General features: G+C 47.9%; 1 protein-coding gene across 2 annotated transcripts in view; it reads right to left on the bottom strand.

Moving 5' to 3' along the window:
- Positions 1–24,942, bottom strand: part of PKD2 (polycystin 2, transient receptor potential cation channel) — a 100,658-nt gene that overhangs the window by 73,268 nt on the left and 2,448 nt on the right. For both annotated transcript variants that reach the window (XM_075351469.1, XM_075351478.1), the window contains exons 2-3: positions 17,210–17,323; positions 3,983–4,116 (exon numbers count right to left, since the gene is read on the bottom strand). In XM_075351469.1, coding sequence (XP_075207584.1) covers positions 3,983–4,116; positions 17,210–17,323 — 248 coding nt within the window. The remainder of the gene's footprint in view (positions 1–3,982; positions 4,117–17,209; positions 17,324–24,942) is intronic.

Below are 24,942 nucleotides of genomic sequence, written 5' to 3'. Positions count from 1 at the left end.
GGTTGTGAGGCCACCAGAGACCGTGTCTGGGTCTCCCAGGGTTTGTCCCTCTCTGCAGCGTCGGAGGAGCTGACAGGAATGGCTGCGGCGTCCTGACGAGAGGAGGGAGCCGTGGGCGTGGCCGAGAAAGTGCGGGAACTGGTGCTCACACTGTGCACAGTGAGGGGGGTGGAGTATGCAAATCATACTCCAGCCCTCAGTGCTGCTCGTTCCGTGCAGCGTCCCGCCCTTCCCCTGCCTGTCAGGGCTGAGGGCGGGAGAAAAGGAAACTAGGCCGCAAGAAAGCCGGAGACTCGAGTATAAGCGTGGCCGCCGTAAAAGCGCGGCCGGCGCCGAAGTCCCCGGCGAACTACAAGTCCCATCCGCGCCGCAGTTTCCCATGGCAGCGGCGGTTAGCGCGGTAGCCCCTACATATAAACACACTCAGCGACGCTGAGTGTGTAATGGCACAGTTTAACCCGGTCAGCGCCGCGGTCCCCGGTGCACTAGCACACCCAGCAAAGCTGAGGTGTTGCCGTGCGCGGTCCCCACAGGGATACAGAGTACCTTCAAGTAGCAGGGCCATGTCCCTGAACGGTACCCGGCTCCTATCCAGCAGGCTCCACAGGAGTTGTGGATGAAGCACGGTCTCAGTGCCTGGAGACCGATAGGATCCCACTTCGCCCAGAGCCCTGAGGGGGATGGGGAAGGAAAACAGCATGTGGGCTCCAGCCTCCGTACCCGCAATGGATACCTCAACCTTAACAACACCGCCGACAAGAGTGGGGTGAGAAGGGAGCATGCTGGGGGCCCTATATGGGCCCACTTTTCTTCCATCCGACATGGTCAGCAGCTGCTGCTGACCAATCTGTGGAGCTATGTGTGCAGGTCTGCCTCCTTCGCACAAAGCAAAAAAACTGAGGAGCCCGTGGGAGCACGGGGGGTGTATAGGCAGAAGGGGAGGGGCTTAACACTTTTAAGTGTAATACTTTGTGCGGCCTCCGGAGGCATAGCCTATACACCCAATTGTCTGGGTCTCCCAATAGAGTGACAAAGAAAAACAGATTTATAGAAATCCTGCAGCTTTTCCGCTTGTGAACTGATGAGGTGGTTTAGCTCAGTCAAGAGGGAGTGGTTTAGCTATCAATATTGGTAAGAGTTCACATTGAGCAGAAGGGGCAGGATCATGCTGCAGACAACTGTCTTAGGGCAGAGTCACACTGGCGTACGACTCGCACGAGTGCAAACTGAGAAAATATCGTATTGCACTTGACCCCATGTAATACAATTCTGCAGTTTTTCCTCAGCCCTAATTGGACTAAGGAAAAAAATTGCAGCATGCTACGATTGTCTGCGAGTCTTAGAGCACTCACACCCCATACAAGTCTATGGCTGCGAGAGAAACATCGGACTGCACTCAGACATCATCCAAGTGCAGTGCGATATACATAAAGGATGACAATGGGGAGATAAGTCCCTCCCGCTCCTCCGCGGCTGTGATCCAATCACAAGATTGGGTAACAGTATAATGACACGCGGCTCCCGCTCGCAGCAGTGGGTCATTAGCATATCACATCCCATACTCTCGCATCGGATGCTATACCCTAATGTGACTCCAGCCTTAGGGGTACTTTGCATGCTGCGACATCGCTAGCCGATTGTAGCGATGCCGAGCGCGATAGTCCCCGCCCCCGTTGCAGATGCGATATCTTGTGATAGCTGCCGTAGCGAACATAGCTGCCCTGCGACGTCGCTCTGGCTGGCGACCCGCCTCCTTCCTAAGGGGGCGGGTCGTGCGGCATCACAGCGATGTCACATGGCAGGCGGCCAATAGAAGCGGAGGGGCGGAGATGAGCGGTACGTAAACATCCCGCCCACCTACTTCCTACCTCACTGCAGGCGGGACGCAGGTAAGGAGATGTTCCTCGCTCCTGCGGCTTCACACACAGCGATGTGTGCTGCCGCAGGAACGAGGAACAACATTGTACCTGTCGCTGCAGCGAAATTATGGAAATGACCGACGCTACACAGATCAACGATTTTCGACGCTTTTGCGATCGTTATCGGTGCTTCTAGGCTTTACACGTTGCAACGTCGTTACTGGCGCCGGATGTGCGTCACTTTTGATTTGACGCAGAAGAGATCGCAGTAGCAATGTCGCAACGTGCAAAGTACCCCTTAGAGTCTGACACATGATTGTGAAGATGGGAGACATGGCTGAGTTTCTAGGACACAGGATTTGGTTAAAACCCTGCAATTTCTTAAAAAAAAAAATTCAATACAATTTTGCAACACATAAGCAAAACACTGGACAGGCTGCAATTCACATCACAACCACTGGGTGGACACAGGCAAATGGCGGTAACATGTATATCACACGACAAACTATCACACAAAGTGTTCTTGAAATCTGCTAATATGTCACTATACATCTTGGGATAAATTAAGCCAAGATCCAGATAAGGAAAAATACTTCTGAAGAGTGCTTTCATATATATCTTTTTTTTTTACACAGTGCTGTTCAAAATTTTAGGCAGATGTGGAAAGGATGCAACAACATAAGCCTGCTTCCAAAAATAGAGCGATTAATAGATTGTATTATTGACAAAAATAAAGTGAATGAACAAAAGAAAAACCTAAATCCAATCCATATTTGGTGTGACCACCCTTTGCCATCAAAATAGTGGCAGTTCTACGAATACTTGCAGAAAGTTCTTGAACATGCTCGGCAGGGAGGTTGTTCCAAACATTCTGAAGAATTAACCACAGATCAATGGATGTAGACTTGTACAAATGCTTTTGTCCCTTCCTGTAACTCCAGACAGGCTCAATGATGTAGCGATCAGGTCTCCTTGTCTTTCTTTACACCGAAGATTGTTCATATTGACATTGGTTGTACGTTTGTTGTCATTGGCAGAATAACTTTGAAGCGAATAATACGCCTCCCTCATGGTATTACAAGATGGGAAAGTATCGGCTTGTATTCTCAGAATTCAGGACACCATTAATCTTGACCAAATTCCCTACTCCATTTCCCCTTACTCCACAAGCCCCAAATTTGCAAGGAACCTCCACCTTGCTTCATTGATGCCTGCAGACAATTTCTGCAGCCTAGTTCCTAGGCTTTTGTGCATAGTTGAGTCTCTTGGCCTTGCTCCCTTGTCGAATGTATGTTTTTCGGCTGCAATTCTTCCATGAAGACCACTTCTTGCCAAGACCATTTTTTGCCAGACTTCTAAGAACAGTAGACACTAAATAGTTACCACTGCCAGTTCTGAGCTGATGGCACTGCTGGACATCTTATTTTGAAAAGAAGAACACATGATTTGTCTTTCATCTACAAGTTTCCTTTGCTGACCACTGCATCTACAGTTGTCAACGTTGTTCTTTTTCTGATGTCTTCATTTCTGAGAAATACAGGCAGACACTTATTCATGTTGGAGATGTTTGATTGGCTCTAAATTTATTCAGCAGCAGGACAATGACCCCAAACATATAGCCAACGGCATTAAGACCTATCTTCAGTATAAAGAAAAAAAGGAGTCCTGGAAATGATGATATTGGCCCCCACAGTGTCCTGATCACTACATCATCTAGTCTGTCTGGGATTACATGAGCCGACGGATTGGTGCCAGCCTACATCTACAGAAGATCTGTGGTTAGGATTACAGACAGATTACAAACTGTTGGGTGATCACCATAATTAATTCTCAGATGCACTAAAATGGTTTTGTCCTTGGGTTTTCTTATCAGTAGTAAAGAACAAAAAGTTTTGTTTCCTTGTGGCATTACAGTTAAAGGATCTGTCCTAATAAAGATTCTCACTATCAATGACCAGTATTGTCCTCATACCAATGATCTTACTTCAGAGTTTACAAATCCAATAAGTTTTTTTTGGACCATGTTTCTTTACCATTAGGACCTAACCATTCTAACATACCCATCACTGAAAATGAATCAGCACCCACACCACCCATCATCTGTGTGCTATGCAATCCTTTACCTTCCAGAAGTCATCCATGGTCATCAAGGTCTTGAAGTTGGTGTTTTCACTTTTCGACACCGGCGTATCCAGAAAAAGCTGTGTCATAACTTTCGTGTAATAAAACATGCTGGACGTCACCATGCCATAAGTCACTGCAAAAACAAGACACAATACAGAACCATTTACATCAGTTACTTCTTTCAGCCAGCATTATGTAGCAATGTAAGGTTAAAAATAGAAATATTTGATTTAGAGGAGTTGTCCAACCATAAACTAAGAGGCCATAATTATCTGACCAATCTCCGAAGCTCTGACTGTAAGAGGAAGTGGAACAAATCCGGGGTTCATTTTTTCGCCCCTCTAATTGCAGATCCCAGATAAGAGTGAAGTAAAGGGCACGTTACACGCTACGATATATCTTACGATATGTCGTCGGGGTCACGTCGTAAGTGACGCACATCCGGCGTCGTTTGACATATCGTAGCGTGTGACAGCTACGAGTGACTGTGATCGAGCAAAAAATACTCACCTTATTGTTGCTCGTTGACACGTCGCTCATTTTCAAAAAAAATCGACGCCCGGTTGTCCTTTGTTCCCAAGGCAGCACACATCGCTATGTGTGACAACCCGGGAACGATGAACTGCAGCTTACCTGCGGCCGCCGGCAATGCGGAAGAAAGGAGGTGGGCGGGATGTTACGTCCCGCTCATGTCCGCCCCTCCGCTTCTATTGGGCGGCCGCTGTGTGACGTCGCTGTGACGCCGAACGTCCCTCCCTTTTCAGGAAGAGGATGTTTGCCGCCCACAGCGAGGTCGTTTGGAAGGTAAGTACGTGTGACGGGGGGTTACCGACTTTGTAAGACACGGGCAAGAAATTGCCCGTGCCGCACAAACGATGGGGGCGGGTGCGATCGCACGAGAAATCGACGCGTGTAAAGCAGCCTTAAGGCCTGCTGATTGTTAGGTCACTATTAGGCTATGTGCGCACTGGGAAATGAAATTTCCTTGCGTAAATTCCGCATGCTCTCAAAGATTACCGCACCCGCGGTAAAAAAACACGGGAAACCGCACCCGAAAACCACATGCGGTTTGCCGCGGTTTGCTGCGGTTTTACCGCGGTATTGTTCGCGGTATTGCCGCGGTTTTGCCGCGTGCGGGTTGGGATGTGCTTTATTGCATTCAATGCAATAAAGCACATTGAAGAAAAAAAAAAAAAATACATTTAATTCTGATAGTAGATAGACAGAAGAATAGATAGAGGGATAGATAGATAGACAGACAGATAGATAGAGGGATAGATAGATAGAGGGATAGATAGAGGACAGATCGCTGCATTTCCCACGGTCGGCAGTGAGTTCACATTACCGGCCGTGGGAAATGACCGGTAATTACCTCTGCTGTCTGCTGCTTTCATTCAGCGCTGTGTCTGTGACAGTCGCGGCTGGATGGAAGCAGCGCAGGACGTCGGACCTGTGGATTACGCCGGAGCTTTGTTTGGGGGGGGTTAATAAAATGGTGAACGAGGCTTGTTGGTTTTATTTAAAATAAAGGATTTTTCTGTGTGTGTGTTTTATTCACTTTACTTACGGGTTGATCATGTCAGCTGTCACATAGACGCTGCCATGATCAAGCCTGGAGTTAATGGCGGTGGTCCCCCACCATCATTAACCCCTTGTATTACCTTGCCACCACTGCTACACGGTGGCAAGAAGAGCCGAGGACACGCCGGTGCTGCCACATAACGCATGCGACAGTGCCGGGGCAGCTGCGGCTGATATTCTCGGCTGCGGGAGGGGGAGTGAGGCGGAGGACATTAACCCTGCCCCTCTCCCTCCCCAGCCTGAGAATACCGGGCCGCCGCTGTGTCCTTACCTCGGCTGGAAGGTAAATATGCAGCGGAGCCCACGTTCTTTGTTTTCTATATTTCCGTTTTCTTTCTATGTGTGTTCTATGTGTCTGTGTCTATGTGTTCTATGTCTGTGATGTGTTTGCGTTTACTCTCTGCTTTGCTTCCTCTTCCTGTAATGACATCACTTCCCTGCAAAACCGCAGACAGGCGATGTACATTACCGGAGGTAAACCGCGAAATACCGCAGGGAGTAACGCCAGAAAACGCAGTGAACCGCACAGAATTTGCTGCCTGCGTTATTCCCTGCGAGATTTCATGATTAACATTGGAGTCAATGGAGTGAAATCCCGCAGCGATGTGCGGAAAAGAAGTGACATGCACTTGTTTTTGCTGCGGGATTCCCGCAGCAAAACATGCAGCTGTCAAATTCCGCCCAGTGCGCACAGGATTTTTTTTCTCCATAGGATTTGCTGGTGATTCACTGCAGAGATGTTATGAACATTTTCTGCAGCGAAACATGCAGCAAATCCGCGGAAAATCCGCGGCAAAATCCGGTAAGTGCGCACATAGCCTTAGCAGTCAGCACTCACCGAGGATTGCTGGTCGGATGAAGATCATGTCCTTCCAGCATGCTCTGGTCCCATACTGGGCTGTTGGAAGCTTATTATGCCATCCTGCTGTAAGAAAGCTTCTTGCTTTTGGGTTTAATTGCAAAATACAACACTGACTTGTCATGTACATGCTTAGCATTTTTTGTGACGGAGGTGGTAATTCTGGCGGATCATTCCAGGAGTATCAGGCCGACACCTGTCACTTTAATAGCAGAACACTATGCAGCATGATCTTCCACTAAGGATCATATGAACATTTAACTCGAAGTATACAAAGCATAGCGTTAAATAGGCAGAGTAGGAGATCAGGGTCAAGGCCTGACTCGTTATTGGAAGTCCTCACCAGGTTGGTCCTTAAAGAGAATCTAGACAATCTATCAGCGGGTTTTTGCTATGTAAGCTGAAGCCAGCATGCAGCATGGGTTAATATAGAAAGTTCAGGCATATCTGTTTTGTCACAGTCCTACCTTTTATTTATGCCTGTTTAAATGGAACCTGTCACCAGATTTGTCATTATTAAACTAAAAGTGTCACCTTCTGCAGCTCCTAGGCTGCATTTTATGAAGGTGCACCTTGGCCCTGACTCCCCTTCCAGACCCCCAAAATAACTTTAGAAAACATGACCGTTACATATGCTAATTAACTGATCTAGTCAGAAGGGCGTGCTCTTTTTCGGCTCCGGTCTCCCCTCCTGCCGCTGCTTGCCGTCCTCCTTTCTTGATTGATGTGATGACGCCTCCGTCATCCTCCTCGTCTCATTTTCAAATCTCGTGCACGTGCAGTTATGTCGGCTCACACAGGCGCAGTTACCTCTGCCATATCGCGGGCAGAGCAGAAAACTTAGCTGCCCTCGCCGGTGAGCTAAATGCGCAGGCGCGAGATTATGATCGGTGCTGTGCATGACTTCACTAGCGTCATCCTCGTACCCGACCTAATCCTCACGTCTGCGCATTTAGCTCTCCAGCTATGTTTTCTGCTCTGCCCACGATTCAGATTGTGACAGAAGGGCTAAAGCCAGTAATTTGTGTGATACATCGTTGGATTCAGAATCTCCTTGCCTACATCATGCTGTTCTCAGATAAGGTAGCAAAAACCTACTGACAGATTCCCTTTAACCCCTTTACAGGTACGTCCTTGGTCGTATAGCGGTAATCACCGCCGGCTGCTGCTGTGAGCCAGCGGTGATCCCTGCACATGTCTACACTGATTTCAACAGCAGACATGTGGAGCTAACAGATGCGGATAGATCCGTGCCTGCTTGCCACTTAGACCATGCTGTCAAAATGTGACAGTACGACATTAATGGCTGATGCGGGGATTGCGCCAGTCCCCGCTGCCATTGGCCCCGTGACATGATGCTGGGAGCAGATGGTTGCCATGGTAGCTATCATGACGTATTTCCTGTGTGAGCCGACAGATCGCCGACTCACACAGCATCGCTGCATTTCTGCTGATCAGAGTTGTGCAGCTCTGATCAACAGGGATGCACAAGCGATTAGACTGTGCAGTGATAAAATCCCCTAGGGGGACCAGTAAAATAAAAATTAAAAAATGTGAAAAAAAAGTTTTGAAAAATATGAAAAAATAAAAAAAAAAACCCCAAAAGTTCAAATCACCCCTCATTCGCCCCATTGAAAAATCAAACAGTTAAAAAATAAAAAATATACACATATTTTCTATTGCGACGTTCAGAAATGCTCGATCTATAAAATCAATTAACCTGATTGGTACACAGCATGGAGAGAAAAAAAATTCCAAATGCCAAAATTATATGTTTTTTGATCACCGCAAAATTTTTTTAAAATGTGATCAAAGAGCAGCATTTGCACAAAAATAGTATAACTAAAAACAACAGTGCAAGACGCAGAAAATAAGCCGTCACTAAGCCACAGATCCAAAAAAATGAGTACGCTACGAATCTCAAAAAATGGCACAAAAAGCACCATTCTTATTTTGCACAAAGTTTTGAATTTTTTTTAACCTCTTAGATAAAAGTAAACCTATACATGTTTGGTATCTACAAACTCGCACCGACCTGGGGCATCACACGAACACATTTGTTTTACCATACAGTGAATGTGGTGAATAAAATATCCAAAAACCAATGTGCAATTGCACTTTTTTTGCAATTTCACCGCACTTTTTTTCACGTTTTCTAGGACACTATATGGTAAAACTATTGGTTTCATTCAAAAGTACAACTCGTCCCGCAAAAAAATAAGAAGAAAGGGTGCAAAAAATGAAATGAAAAATCACCTGTGGGGGAAGGGGTTAAGTTAGTCCTCACATTTTTGCTATTTAACCATGATCACTCAAGACCAGCTCTATGCATAATAAAAAAGAGAATTTTGTTTACTTACCGTAAATTCTTTTTCTTATAGTTCCGACATGGGAGACCCAGACCATGGGTGTATAGCTTCTGCCTCCGGAGGACACACAAAGTACTACACTAAAAAGTGTAGCTCCTCCCTCCGAGCATATACACCCCCTGGATGACAAATCCAACGAGTTTAGTGCAAAAGCTGAAGGAGGACATCCACCCACAAGTAGAGATAGAGTAAAACCCGGAATAACCGGAACCTCTGTCTACAACAACAGCCGGTGAAAACACACGGAACAAGAAAACTGCCAACAGGCAACAGGGAGGATGCTGGGTCTCCCATGTCGGAGCTATAAGAAAAAGAATTTACGGTAAGTAAACAAAATTCTCTTTTTCTTCATCGTTCCTTATGGGAGACCCAGACCATGGGACGTCTCAAAGCAGTCCATGGGTGGGAAATAAACAGAAACTGAGAAGTAGGCAAAACCTAACTTCACAAATGGGCGACAGCCGCCTGAAGGATGCGTCTGCCCAAGCTCGCATCTGCCGAAGCATGAGCATGCACTTGGTAGTGCTTCGAAAAGGTATGCAGACTGGACCAAGTGGCAGCCTGACAGACCTGCTGAGCCGTAGCCTGGTGCCTGAAAGCCCAAGAGGCACCGACAGCTCTGGTCGAGTGCGCCTTAATCCCCGACGGTGGAGGCACCTGAGAACATTGGTAGGCATCGGATATGGCCGACCTAATCCAACGAGCTAGGGTCGGTTTAGAAGCCGAGAGACCCTTGCGCTGACCCGTGGTTAGCACAAAAAGAGAGATGCACCGCCTAAGAGCGGCGGTGCGTGACACATAGATCCGGAGCGCCCGCACCAAATCCAAAGTATGCAACGCTTTCTCAAAGCGATGCACAGGGGCCGGACAAAGGGAAGGCAATGAAATGTCCTGGTTAAGGTGGAAAGGAGACACCACCTTAGGGAGAAAGTCCGGAGTCGGACGGAGAACCACCTTGTCTTGGTGAAAAACCAAAAAGGGTGACTCCGAAGAGAGCGCAGCCAAATCAGAGACTCTCCTAAGAGAAGTTATGGCCACCAGAAAGACCACTTTCTGTGAAAGTCGAAACAAAGGAACCTCCCTAAGAGGCTCAAAGGGGGGTTTCTGTAAGGCCGTGAGGACCAGATTAAGGTCCCAGGGATCCAAAGGCCGCCGGTAAGGCGGAATGATGTGAGATGCGCCCTGCATGAAGGTGCGCACCTGGGCCAGTCGGGCGATACGCCGCTGGAACAACACTGACAGAGCCGAGACTTGTCCCTTGAGGGAATTGAGGAATAGTCCTAGCTGCAGACCGGACTGTAGAAAGGACAGGATGGTCGGCAAAGAAAACGGCCAAGGAGCATGGCCGGAAGAGCGACACCAGGACAGGAAAATTCTCCAAGTCCTATGGTAAATCCTGGCCAAGGAAGACTTCCGAGCCTGAGTCATAGTGGAGATGACCTCGGAAGGAATGCCTGAAGCCGTCAGGATCCAGGACTCAAGAGCCACGCCATCAATCTGAGAGCCGCAGAATTCTGGCGGAAAAACGGACCTTGAGAGAGAAGGTCTGGGCGGTCCGGGAGATGCCACGGCACCTCTACGGACAGACTGAGCAGGTCTGGGTACCAAGCTCGCCTGGGCCAGTCTGGAGCAATGATTATGACCCGACGGCCCTCCATTCTGATCTTGCGCAGGACTCTGGGCAAGAGAGCTAGAGGGGGAAACACGTAGGCCAGACGGAACTGGGACCAATCCTGAACCAGCGCGTCCGCTGCCAAGGCCTGAGGATCGTGGGAGCGAGCCACGTAAACCGCGACCTTGTTGTTGTGCCGGGATGCCATTAGATCCACTTCCGGAGTGCCCCACTTGCGGCAGATTGACCAGAACCCTGCCGGATGCAGGGCCCACTCGCCGCTGTCCACGGTTTGACGGCTGAGATAATCTGCCTCCCAGTTTTCTACGCCTGGGATGTGGACTGCGGATATGGTGGACTTGGAGTCCTCCGTCCACTGAAGGATACGTTGAACTTCCAACATTGCCAGGCGGCTGCGAGTCCTGCCTTGGTGATTGATGTAGGCAACTGCTGTCGCGTTGTCTGACTGGACTCGAATGTGCTTGCCCGCCAACAGGTGGTGAAAGGCTACGAGAGCTAGGAGCACAGCTCTGATTTCCAGCACATTGATCGAGAGGGCTGATTCGGACGGAGTCCAAGTGCCCTGTGCTCGGTGGTGGAGAAATACTGCTCCCCAGCCGGAGAGACTGGCATCCATGGTGAGGATCACCCAGGACGGAGTCAGGAAGGAGCGTCCCTGAGACAGAGAGAGGGGCCGAAGCCACCACTGAAGAGAGCTCCTGGTCTGTGGCGACAGAGCCACTAGCCTGTGCAAGGAAGAGGTCCGCTTGTCCCAAAAGCGGAGAATGTCCAGCTGCAGAGGACGCAGATGGAACTGGGCAAAGGGAACCGCTTCCATTGACGCCACCATCTGACCCAGCACCTGCATGAGGTGCCTGATAGAATGACGGCGGGGCTTCAACAGAGAACGCACCGCCAGAAGAAGGGACTGCTGTTTGACTAAGGGCAGCTTCACAAGTGCCGGCAGAGTCTCGAATTGCATCCCCAGGTACGTAAGTTTCTGGGTCGGGGACAGAGTGGACTTGGGCAGATTGACAAGCCACCCGAATTGAACAAGCGTGGCGAGAGTGAGTGAAACACTCCGCTGACAGTCTGCACTGGAAGAAGCCTTGACTAGAAGGTCGTCCAGGTAAGGAATCACTGCCAACCCCTGGAGGTGCAGGACCGCAACCACTGCTGCCATGACCTTGGTGAATACACGAGGGGCCGTGGCTAACCCGAAGGGGAGAGCCACGAATTGGAAATGTTCCTCTCCGATTGCAAAACGTAGCCAACGCTGGTGTGAAACTGCAATTGGCACATGCAGATAGGCATCTCTGATGTCGATGGATGCTAGAAAATCTCCTTGGGTCATTGAGGCAATGACCGATCGCAGAGATTCCATGCGAAAGTGCCGCACCTGAACATGCTTGTGAGAAGCTTGAGATCCAGGATGGGCCGGAAGGAACCGTCCTTCTTGGGGACTAGGAAGAGGTTTGAGTAGAAACCTCTGAACCGTTCCCGGGCGGGAACCGGTACAATTACTCCGTTGGCCTGCAAGGATGCCACGGCCTGAGAGAATGCGGCGGCTTTGGAATAGGGGGGAGTGGACAGAAAAAATCTGTTTGGTGGGCTGGAAGAAAATTCTATCCTGTAGCCGTGGGAGATGATATCCCGCACCCACTGATCGGAGACGTGTTGAAACCACACGTCGCCAAAGTGGGAGAGCCTGCCACCGACCAAGGACGTTGCTGGCGCAGCCAGATAGTCAAGAGGAGGCTGCCTTAGTGGCAGCGGCTCCTCCGTTCTTCTGAGGACGCGGCTTCGTGCGCCAGCTGGGTTTTCGATCCTTGGCTGAGTTAGTGGACGAGGCCGAGGGCTTAGAGGCCGCCCAGTTAGAGGGACGAAAGGAACGAAACCTCGACTGGTTCCTGCCCTGGACAGGTTTCCTAGTTTTAGTTTGTGGCAAGGAAGTACTCTTCCCGCCAGTAGCTTCCTTAATAATTTCATCCAGTTGTTCACCGAACAGCCGGGACCCAGCAAAGGGGAGCCCAGCAAGGTACTTCTTGGAAGAAGCGTCTGCTTTCCAGTCACGAAGCCACAAGATCCTGCGGATCGCGAGGGAATTAGCGGAAACCACCGCCGTGCGGTGAGAAGCCTCCAAAATGGCAGACATGGCATAGGATGAAAAGGCCGAAGCCTGGGAAGTTAAGGCAACCATTTCGGGCATAGAATCCCTGGCGAGGGAATGTATCTCCGCCAGAGAAGCAGAGACTGCCTTAAGAGCCCACACTGCTGCAAAAGACGGGGAGAACGAGGCCCCTGCCGCCTCATATACAGATTTGGCCAGGAGGTCAACCTGGCGGTCAGTGGGATCCTTAAGTGAGGTGCCATCGGCCAGATACAACTGTCCGGGCTGAGATTCTAGACACCGGAGGATCTACCTTTGGTGAATGAGCCCACTCCTTGACCACTTCTGGTGGAAAGGGAAAACGGTCATCAGAACTACGCTTTGGGAAGCGTTTGTCAGGACAGGCCCTGGGCTTGGTCACAGTGGCCTGAAAACTGGAGTGGTTAAAAAACATACTCCTTGCTCTCTTAGGTGAGGTAAACTGGTGTTTTTCTACCAGAGAGGCTTGGTCCTCTGACACTGGTGGATTGAGGTCCAGTACGGAATTAATGGACGCAAACAAGTCACTAACATCCGCATCACCTTCAGATAGATCAATGGGGTACATAGAGGTAGCGTCCGAGCCCACAGTAAAGGCATCCTCCTCGCCCTGCAATTCAGCTCGTGAATCAGAGCCGTGGGACGAGGAAGGAGAAGAGTCCCTGCGTCTCCGTTTAGGAGGACGGGGTCCGGGAACAGATAAAAAATCCTCTGTGAGCTCTGCAGAGCGAGTCGGAGCAGCAGAGGCGCCCTGAGAAGGGGGCTGATGCATGGTCAGCAGAGTCCGGGACAGCTGTCCCATGGAGTCAGTAAAGGACTGGGAGATAGCTTTAGAAAACGATGCTACCCAAGCCGGGGGTTCAGCCACCGGGGCCGGAGCAGCCGGAGGGACCCCTGGGGAGACTCCAGGCTGAGGCACCACCATGTTAGAGCAGGCATCACAATGTGGATATGTGCTCGGTTCAGCAGAATGAGCTGACATGCAGTGCATATAGAGTAAAGCCTTGCAGCCTTGCTCCTAGTGAGACATGCTGCTGAGGTGGAGGCTCTGCAGTAAAGAACACACTCCTTCAGAATGACCCCCAGAGAGTGTATAATAAAGCCCACAACCAGAGGTTGTGGCTTACCAGACCGCTTTTTGTGTGCCCTCCGGATTCCACAGCTTGGACCCCCAGACAGATGCAGTAGCTGCAGCAGCCAGCGCCGATCAGTGTGTAAACGCTGATAAAATGGCGCCGGAGTGAGGAGGGGGGGCGGGGTTTAGTCCAAGAGCGGGAACCGGAGGGCCAAGGAGAAATACAGGGGAGGGAAACAACTCCTCAGAGAGGAGTGTCCTCCCCTCTGCTGAACGGCCGGTGGGCGGCGCCGCACTGTTCCCCTGCATGACTGACATGCAGGGGCACTGAAAACGAAACTAGGCCGCATCTGAAGCCGGGGCCTAGATTTTTCCATGTGGCTGACGAGCAGGCACCTTCGGCGCGGTTCTCAGGAAAAAAACAGAGAACCGGCCGGAAATCACAGCAAAGTGAAACAACACACTCTCCCCACAATAAATGTACAAGGGACCCCTCAATAACGTCTCAATACTTAGCTTATGAGACGCAGGGCCAAGTCCCTGAGGGGTGAGCGCTACGTCCGGCAGGATCCTGAAAGGGCTGCGGATGGAGACCGGTCTCCTGCAAACTAGTGAGAACCGTGATGGCTCCCACTTCAAGCCAGAGCCCGAGGGATGGTGAAGGAGCGCGGCATGTGAAGGCTCCAGCCTTGTAAAATCAACCTTAACAGCACCGCCGACACAGTGGGGTGAGAAGGGACATGCCGGGAGTCCAGATTGGACCCGCTTTTCTTCCAAATCTTTGAAATCAAAAATCAGATGAGAATGCATGTGTGTGTGTGTGACCTCCTGAACACAAAGCATTGAACTGGTTGGATTTGTCATCCAGGGGGTGTATATGCTCTGAGGGAGGAACTACACTTTTAAGTGTAGTACTTTGTGTGCTCTCCGGAGGCAGAAGCTATACACCCATGGTCTGGGTCTCCCATAAGGAACGATGAAGAAATACACAGGTCTGACTATCCAGCATGCATAGTACTACACCTAAAGATCTCCATATACTTTACATGGCTGTCCACCAAACAATGGTTCTACCGGCCCAGCTCCTACATACTCCTGAGCACTCACTCTGCCGAGCACCCCAGTATTCTCCATCACTCCTCTGGTGGCAGCTTATCTCAGGGAGAACGCACGGATCTGAAGCCCAAAAAGTGGACCTGACAGAACTTTATCTCCCCTGACAATCATCTGTCCATGGCCCCCATACTCATTAGACTGTTGGCCGGACCCATCTATATTGACGTTAGTGTAATGTGTTTGTAATGTGGCTTAAGGCTAGATAAACACGGATATTGGAATGAACCTGAAAATGGAGATCACGTAAAATACATCAATAATTTACCAGCAAAGTGTATTCAGCTTAAAAACACTAAAAAGAAGATATATAGGTTGCATTCGGGACACACTAGGACAAGCACTGATCCCCTCACACAGAAGAAACCTTTGAAAATGATTCCGTTTCTGAGCTCCGGGACTCAGTCCAATTTGTTATAATTACTACTGTCCCCAAAACAGAGGAATTGAGCCACATCCTGCCACATCCACTCAGATATGGCCGTATATACCATGCACAGCTATTCGTGGACTCACTTCAATGACTAGTAAAACACTAACCAGCTCAGCGGGAGAGCACAGACAGCGGAAGAGCTGCCTCTGCAGGAGTCCTGTTTGCTCAGGTACAAGGTCACTGAGGGACAAGCTCCTGCCAGGTACATGTAGGAGGACCAGCTATAGATAATGTGCCACTCTCATTTAACTCTTTGATGGGTCATTATAAGTGCACAGTGAGAATACTCTAAATTTATATAATCAGCCACAGGAGGCGGACGTAAAGTAATGGGAATAACAAAAAAAGTCCTCTCTTGTTGCTCATGTCCTTGGTGGACAAAGAAAACTAGGAGACATCCTAAAGATCCACCTGAAGATGCAAACAAAAGACAGAGATGGTGATCTAATCCACTGCTGCCTCCAGCCATTTGGCTGGGAATCCCATCCAAGGATGTAGAAGGGTAAAGACAATCAAAAAGTATAAGATTCGGACAAAGGACCAGGTAATGGCCATACGTACCTGTAGACCAGAGGACAGACGGGCCTATAACAATGAGCTGTGAGGCAGAAGAGAAGTGCTACACAAATAGCTATGCTGACACAACAGTAGCCTTGGATGATCAGACTGTTTGGTACAGATTGGTCTGAAGGCCTGAAAAAATGTCACAAGGTGTAGTAGAAGTCATCGGATGGGATGACGAGGACCACCTTTAGAATGAAGGAAGGAAAAGGATGCAAGGAAGGTCTGCCACATCAGACAAACTTCAGTGCCAGAATGAAAAAGTATCTGCCAGGAATAAGCAGAGGAAAGATCGTACACAGATTACAAAGATGACGATTGCAAGGAACAGGATGCTGTCACTAGTGGTTGGTGGCAAAAAGGGGAGCAGGATAGACAACCCCTTGAAGGTGAATCCACAATCCATTTCGGGGAAACGTTTGACCAGACCCAATTCTGAGGGAAAAATGAAAAGTTTTCTCAGCCTAGCTGTAGGAGAACTTGTAAGCCATGTAGAAAATAGGAAACAGGGAGGACTTCTGGCTGTCCTCATGGTTGTGACATCTTGTTCGAAAAAAATCATAAGATAAGATAAATATGAGGTTTCATCCATGGTGATGAACCCTTGAAGAGAAAGTCATTCCTGCTACATCAATATCAGTAGATTTTGGACAGAAATGAAATAATGTGGGTGTGCTGCACCGGATGAAGCTGGTTTGGTGGCACCGGGATTGGGAGAAAGTCTTATGTCTTGATAAAAATCATAGGAAGATGTTAAAATGGCAAACTATGCCCAACTACATCTACACAATAATAAACACACAATGTGGTTTGCATTTTTCGCTGATATGAAATCAAACATTAAAGGATTTGTCTCTTCATTGTTCAGGAGCTTCCTGCTTCCCAGGGAGTGGTCCACTGATTATTGATGGACAGATTACACCAGCAGCACCGTAGCCATGCTAGTCTGACCTATACATGCTATAGGCAGTTTTGCCCCCTACGCATCAAAGACCCGCAGACGCTACAGTTCTGTCCAAATTCAGAGAAAAGAGCTTGTGAGCGCTGCTCTGATTGTCTTGGACACCAACCACCACTGATACACTGCAGAAGTGGGCTGTAACCTAGGCAACGAGCAGTAAACAGTAACATTAAAAATCTGTTCTTGAGAACAGAAGGCTTTTTAGCAAGCAAATAAATTGCAAAGGTGCTTGTTTTACAAGTACTGGGCAATTTTACCCTTTAATAAAGATGAGAAAACCCCTTTAAATTTGGCATTACTAAAAACACTAAAGATAACATTTTTTTCCATAACACAAATAGGAGCAAAAGTGAACAGGTACATCAGTAGCTTCATCTAATGGTCAGTCAGAAATATCACAGAAACATATTGCTTCCATCGGCAAAACCTTCACATTCTATACTATTTTGAAGTATTGGGAGGCAGGCATTATATAGTACAGAAGGGGACAATACAGAGATAATAAATACTTACAGACGCATAAGAGGAACAGAAACACTACATAAGTCACCAGCTCTCGCAGGATGGCCTTTAAGTATTTTTCCCTTGTAGTTATTCGGTCTGCTGTATATCTTGTGCCCCAGAGACCTGTAGAAAGAGGAAAAATAGGAGTGCCAAAAATAAATCAATTCATTAAAGCAAATAAAAAACCCAAACTAAAGGGAAAACATGACAAAATAATTTGTCCTCTCCTAGATGATCTATCTATCTATCTATACATCCATCTATTTATTATTCTATCTATCCATCCATCTATCTACAGTCATATGAAAAGGTTTGGGCACTCTATTAATGTTAACCTTTTTTCTCTATAACAATTTGGGTTTTTGCAACAGCTATTTCAGTTTCATATATCTAATAACTGATGGACTGAGTAATATTTCTGGATTGAAATGAGGTTTATTGTACTAACAGAAAATGTGCAATCTGCATTTAAACAAAATTTGACCGGTGCAAAAGTATGGGCACCCTTATCAATTTCTTGATTTGAACACTCCTAACTACTTTTTACTGACTTAAAGCCCCGTCACACACAGAGATAAATCTTTGGCAGATCTGTGGTTGCAGTGAAATCATGGACATATTGTTCCATTTGTACACTGCCACAAACCTGGCACTGATTGTCCACAATTTCACTGCAACCACAGATCTGCCGCAGATTTATCTCTGTGTGTGACAGGGCCTTTACTAAAGCACTCAATTGGTTTTGTAACCTCATTGAGCGTTGAGCTTCATAGGCAGGTGTATCCAATCATGAGAAAAGGTATTTAAGGTGGCCACTTGCAAGTTGTTCTCCTATTTGAATCTCCTATGAAGAGTGGCATCATGGGCTCCTCAAAACAACTCTCAATCTGAAAACAAAGATTATTCAACATAGTTGTTCAGGGGAAGGATACAAAAAATTGTCTCAGAGATTTAAACTGTCAGTTTCCACTGTGAGGAACATAGTAAGGAAATGGAAGAACACAGGTACAGTTCTTCTAAAAGGGGTTATCCGGCTTCTTTGACTTTTTTTTTTATTTCCCTATTGGGCTACATTGGGGCAGGTAAGTAGATAGTGAGCACTTACCTGCTCTGCTGTCAGCCCCTCTCCCCCGGCTCAGAGCGGTCATGTGACCGCTCCTGCCGCGATTTTGCTGCTTCCGGTCATTTCATGTCAACATGGGCAGGACCATGTTGACATGCAAATGTGGAACAGCTTGTTGCCTCCCTGCTGGGCTGTACAGTACGAGGAGTCCCCGCCCCCTTCCCTGCACCCTCCCACACATTCCCCCGCACCTCTTTTACTCTCCAGTAACCTCCCCCTGCACTGCTGTGGGGTCCGTGACCTGGGGGAGGGGCCTGGCGGCGGCTGCCATGGTGTCAGCGCCAGCACCAGGCCCCCTGCTCAGGATCACACATTCAAATGTACCGGCATCACAGATCACAGATGCCTGTACATTTGAAAGTGCTGATGAGAAGCAGCGCAGCGCAGCTGCTCATCACTGTCCCTCCGGCTGTCTGTGCTCTCTTCAGCACAGCGGTGACGTCACTACTGTGTTGATATGTCCAGAGCACAGACAGCTGGCGAACATGCAGGAGCGGCGGGGACCGAGGACGGGTGAGTATGTACTCCCTACATGTGTTCCCTATGGGAGGGGGTGCGCAGAGCCATATGTGTGCGTGTGCAGAGCCATATGTGTGCGTGTGCAGAGCCATATGTGTGCGCGTGCAGAGCCATATGTGTGCGCGTGCAGAGCCATATGTGTGCACGTGCAGAGCCATATGTGTGCGTGTGCAGAGCCATGTGTGCGTGTGCAGAGCCATATGTGTGCGTGTGCAGAGCCATATGTGTGCGTGTGCAGAGCCATATGTGTGCGTGTGCGGTAGAGCCATATGTGTGCGGTGCAGAGCCATATGTGTGCGGTGCAGAGCCATATGTGTGCGTGTGCAGAGCCATATGTGTGCGTGTGCAGAGCCATATGTGTGCGTGTGCAGAGCCATATGTGTGCGTGTGCAGGTTTGCAGAGCCATATGTGTGCGTGTGCAGAGCCATATGTGTGCGGTACAGAGCCATATGTGTGCGTGTGTGGTACAGAGCTATATGTGTGCGGTACAGAGCCATATGTGTGCGGTCCAGAGCATACGTGTGCGGTGCAGAGCATACATGTGCGGTGCAGAGCCATATGTGTGCGTATGCGGTGCAGAGCCCAATGTGGGGCTGTTATTTGCAATGCTGTAGTGATACCAGGTCAGGTGCTGGGGAAGAATACTGACAGGGAATGTGTGTGCAGGGGGCGGGCAGAGGGTGGGGCTGGACACTGGGGTGGGTGGTGACAGCTCTGACTGAGGTTTTGCACAGGAAGTGGTCATGTTTGCTGGATCTGAATGTAAAACAAGAGCTGCAGAGAATAAAGGGATAATTCAAGAGGAACAAAAGTTAGAAAACAAAAAATAACAATGTAGGTGTGATTTATATGACAATACAGCACAGATAAACTCAAAAATTTTTGTTAAGCTAATGTCGGACAACTCCTTTAAGCCCAGAAGTGGCAGGCCAAGAAAAATATCAGAAAGGCAGAGAAGAAGAATGGTGAGAACAGTCAAGGACAATCCACAGACCACCTCCAAAGACCTTCAGCATCATCTTGCTGCAGATGGTGTCAATGTGCATCGGTCAACAATACAGCGCACGTTGCACAAGGAGAAGCTGTATGGGAGAGTGATGCGAAAGAAGACGTTTCTGCAAGCACACCACAAACAGAGTCGCCTGAGGTATGCAAAAGCACATTTGGACAAGCCAGTTACATTTTGGAAGAAGGTCCTGTGGACTGATGAAACAAAGATTGATTTGTTTTGTCATACAAAAAGGCGTTATGCATGGAGGCAAAAAAACACGGCATTCCAAGAAAAGCACTTGCTACCCACAGTAAAATTTGGTGGACGTTCCATCTTGCTTTGGGGCTGTGTGGCTAATGCCGGCACCGGGAATCTTGTTAAAGTTGAGGGTCGCATGGATTCAACTCAGTATCAGCAGATTCTTGACAATAATGTGCAAAAATCAGTGACGAAGTTGAAGTTACGCAGGGGATGGATATTTCAGCAAGACAATGATCCAAAACACAGCTCCAAATCTACTCAGGCATTCATGCAGAGGAACAATTACAATGTTCTGGAATGGTCATCCCAGTCCCCAGACCTGAATATCATTGAAAATCTGTGGGATGATTTGAAGCATGCTGTCCATGCTCGGCGACCATCAAACTTAACTGAACTGGAATTGTTTTGTAAACAGGAATGGTCAAATATACCTTCATCCAGGAACTCATTAAAAGCCACAGGAAGCGACTAGAGGCTGTTATTTTTGCAAAAGGAGGATCTACAAATATTATTTGTCACTTTTATGTTGAGGTGCCCATACTTTTGCACCAGTCAAATTTTGTTTAAATGCGGATTGCACATTTCCTGTTAGTACAATAAACCTCATTTCAATCCAGAAATATTAGAGTCCATCAGTTATTAGATATATGAAACTGAAATAGCTGTTGCAAAAACCCAAATTGTTATAGAGAAAAAAGGTTAACGTTAATAGGGGTGCCCAAACTTTTTCATATGACTGTATCTATCTATCTCTCTCTATCTATCTATCCATCCATCTATCCCTATATCTATCTATCCATCCTATCTTTTATTCCATCTATCCATCCCTCTATCCATCCATCTATCCCTATATCTATCCCTATATCTATCTATCCATCCCTCTATCCATCCCTCTATTTAGCTATCCCTCTATCTATCCGTACAGTATGTCTATCCCTATATCTATCTCTATTATCTAATATTTATCTACCTATTATTTATCTATCCCTATATCCATCTATATCTATCTCTATTATCTATCATGTATCTATTATCTATCTATATCTATATATCTCTATTATCTATCTATATCTGTATATATTATCTATCTATCTATATCTATCATGGATCTACCTATTATCTATCCATCCATTGGCCACGAAGTGAGTTGGATTGATTACAACTAGACGAGTTAGAAGCTTCCCTGGGGCCTGGTGGTCACCATCCCTCCATGAAATGTCCATGGATTATGTTACTGACAGTATCAGATCCTGAGAATCACCAAGACATTCCTCATAGAAATGAAGGAGCAGATCACTAGCCCTCCTGCGCCACCTACAGGCAGCTGCAATGTAAGTCAGACACAGCAAAAATTCCTGGCTGGTTTTATGGAATGTGGGGACATAATGGAAAAAACTGCACAGCGCTCACTGTCAGCCATGTTATTGAAGGGAGGGGAAGTTCTATGTAACTTACAAAAGCCAGCTAAAGCTCCAGGACTGACCGCAGGCTGCAGGCAATGCTACTTCTGTATGTCATTACACTACAAGGATTGTTTCCAGGGATGCCAATCCCTATTGAGTGAGACCAGATATTTGGGAGACTGGCATGACAATGAGCGCTGTCACCTGCGCTGACATGTAGGCATGTGTACACACCTCTCCTATAGGTTTACATTGTGCCAATGGTGCAGTAATTTAGAAGACTGACCCCTCCACAACATCGAACATCTCAATACTTAAAAATGTGTAGTTTTTTTTCATTTTTTGTGTCCCAAGAATCTGAATCCACACTCCAGTAGCGCCCTGGTGCTAATGCATTTGTGTGCCCACTGCTTCATTCGCTGTCTGTGGGACTGGCAGACAAAGCCATGTGTGGTACTCTCCATTTACTACAGAGACTCTAGACCCGACTCATCATGCCCGGTGTGGTGGACACCGATGGTGAGGAGTCCTGTGGTAGTCAGATGCTCCCGATTCATGAAGACTCTTCATTACTCTGGAGGGTCTGACGAGAGGCGTGTACCCCGGAAATCTCACTCTGGTCAGGTACTAGCTCCTCATGAATGATTAGACGAGCTGTGGCGTCCTGCCCCTGCTGCTCCGATTTCCCCATTTTGTTGGAGCTGGGAAGAACTAACATGAAAATGCCAAAAGTTGCAAAATTTAGGTGAAACTCAAGAGTTGTGCTTAAATTTTGTGACTTTTCAAAACTTTTAAGGCAGAATTTTGGTGTGAAACTTTTAATGTATCGGCATTTTTAGGCCTAGTTGTTATGATCATTTGAGGTTCCAGCTGTTGGACCCCAAAAACATACATTTAAAGCATATCCCGTACAAGGATGTGTGCATTTAAAGGGAACCTGTCAGGTGCAATATGCACGCCAAGCCCCGAGTAGTTCTCTGTGTATATTGCTAATCCCTGCCTAACTGTCCCTGTATACACTAGCATAGATAAAGGGATCTGTAGAAAAACTATTTCTAAAGATCGTATATTTTATGCTAATGAGCACAGGGACTAGTCACAAAGGAGTTAGTTCCTGCGCTCATTCCGCCCTCTTAGCATGTTAGCACTCCCACAGGGGCGTGCTAACATGCCATTCATTGCCCATGGCCCAGCGTCATCAGCGGTGATGCGCGTATCTGTCCGTTGTCACCGCTTCAGAATGCTGGGCTTAGGGTCAGTGCACAGGATCTGAATGCCCTGCACTTCTAATCATGCGCACTAGACCTTTCTGAAGCTGGGGCAAATACACTCTGCTTCATAGTATACAAAAAAAAGGGGAGAAACAGCCGGGCAGTGCAGATCCAAATATTTACTCACAGACCGCAATCGTGCTCAGTAATGGACATTCAGCAGTCCCAGGTGGTGCTCAGCCAGTGGAGTAGCAGATCATCAGCTGAATCCAGAGAAGAAAGGAGGGCGGCCCTGCACAGTGGGATTCTGCAGTTTTAATGACTTTTTGTAAACCAGTTACACAACATGTAAGGGGAGAGGGGAGTGCAGGTACGCCAGACAACGGCAGTTTCGCACTAAGGCAAAGTGCTTCCACGGGTCCTTGTCAATGCCAATGGCTAGGACCCGTGGAAGCACTTTGCCTAAGGGCGGCTTTGCACACTACGACATCGCAGGTGCGATGTCGGTGGGGTCAAATCGAAAGTGACGCACATCCGGCGTCACTTGCGATGTCGTAGTGTGTAAATCCTAGATGATACGATGAACGAGCGCAAGAGCGTCGTAATCGTATCATCGGTGCAGGCTCTGACATTTCCATAATGCCGGTGCCGCGACAGGTACGATGTAGTTCCTCATTCCTGCGGCAACACACATCGCTGTGTGTGAAGCCGCAGGAGCGAGGAACATCTCCTTACCTGCCGCCAGCGGCTATACGGAAGGAAGGAGGTGGGCGGGATGTTTACATCCTGCTCATCTCCGCCCCTCCGCCACCATTGGCTGCCTGCTGTGTGACGGTGCTGTGATGCCGCACGACCCGCCCCCTTAGGAAGGAGGCGGGTCGCCGGCCAGAGCGACGGTCGCAGGGCAGGTGAGTGCATGTGAAGCTGCCGTAGCGATAATTATCGCTACGCCAGCTATCACAAGATATTGTACCTGCGACAGGGGCGGGGACTATCGTGTGCGATATCGCAGCATCGGCTTGCGATGTCGCAACGTGCAAAGCCCGCCTTAGTGCGAAATTCCCGTTGTCTGGCGTGCCTGCACTCCCCTCTCCTCTTACATATTGTAACTTGTTTATAAAAAGTTATTAAAACTGCAGAATCCCACCGTGAAGTGCCACCCTCCTTTTTTCTCTGGATTCAGCTGATGATCTGCTTCATAGTATGCATGACTGGAAATGCGGTGACCTGATCATGCGCACTGAGCCTAAGCCGGCATTCTGAAGCGGTAACAAGGGACACAGGTACACGCGTCACTGCTGATGATGACGCTGGGCCATGGGCATTGAATAGCATGTTAGAATGCCACTGTGGTTGTGCTAACATGCTAAGAGGGCGGACTAGTCAGGGTATATAACGCCCTCAGGACTAGTCCCCGTGCTCATTAGCATAAGATAAAAGATCTTTAGAAATACCTTTTATAAAGATCTCTTTATCTATGTTACTAGATGCAGGGACGGTTAGGCAGGAATTAGCAATATGCACGCAGAACTGCTCGTGGTTTTGGGTTCATATTGGACCTGACAGGTTCACTTTAAGGTTTTTTTAAGGACGACCTATCACTAGGTAAAAAGGGATCAGTTTTTGCTCTTTTATTCCTGCTGCTCCTTGAGTATTCTGTTTATTTTTTTAAAGTCTGCCATATGGTTCCAGAGATATGGCCTTTCTTATTTAATTATATTTTTTCTGGTCTTTATCAAGGGGGCGATGCTCCCTAAAGTAATAATGAGGAGCAGCCTAAAGACATGCCCCTTTGTAAAGAATACTTAATGTTAATATTAAATAATGAGGCCCATATCTCTGAAGCTATATGGCGGACATTAAAAAAAATGGAATACAGAGGAAAGCAGTGAAACAAAATAAGTGGAAAAACTGGTCACTTTTGACCTGACAAGTCCTCTTTAAGGGCTCATTCAGACGACCCTTCCATCTGTCCTGGTCAGTTCCTGTTTTTTTGCGGACCTATTGACAGGACCATGTTTTCAAGGTCTTTTGTGTAGGACGGGATGGCACAGGGAAGCATCAGTTTCTACAAAAACAAACACATCGGATGCCGTATGTCCGTTCCGTAATTATAAAACATGTCCTATTCTGTTCTGTAATAATGGACCGTGACTCAATACAAGTCAATGGGTCCGCAAAATCCCCGGAAGCCGCACGGAAGCACTTCCTTGTGACCTCCGTCGGGTGCCTG

This window comes from Anomaloglossus baeobatrachus, chromosome 1, assembly GCF_048569485.1.
Source record: "Anomaloglossus baeobatrachus isolate aAnoBae1 chromosome 1, aAnoBae1.hap1, whole genome shotgun sequence".
Taxonomy (NCBI): domain Eukaryota; kingdom Metazoa; phylum Chordata; class Amphibia; order Anura; family Aromobatidae; genus Anomaloglossus; species Anomaloglossus baeobatrachus.
Note: the sequence above shows the minus strand (reverse complement) of the source record. Positions and strands in the feature narration are given on the sequence as shown.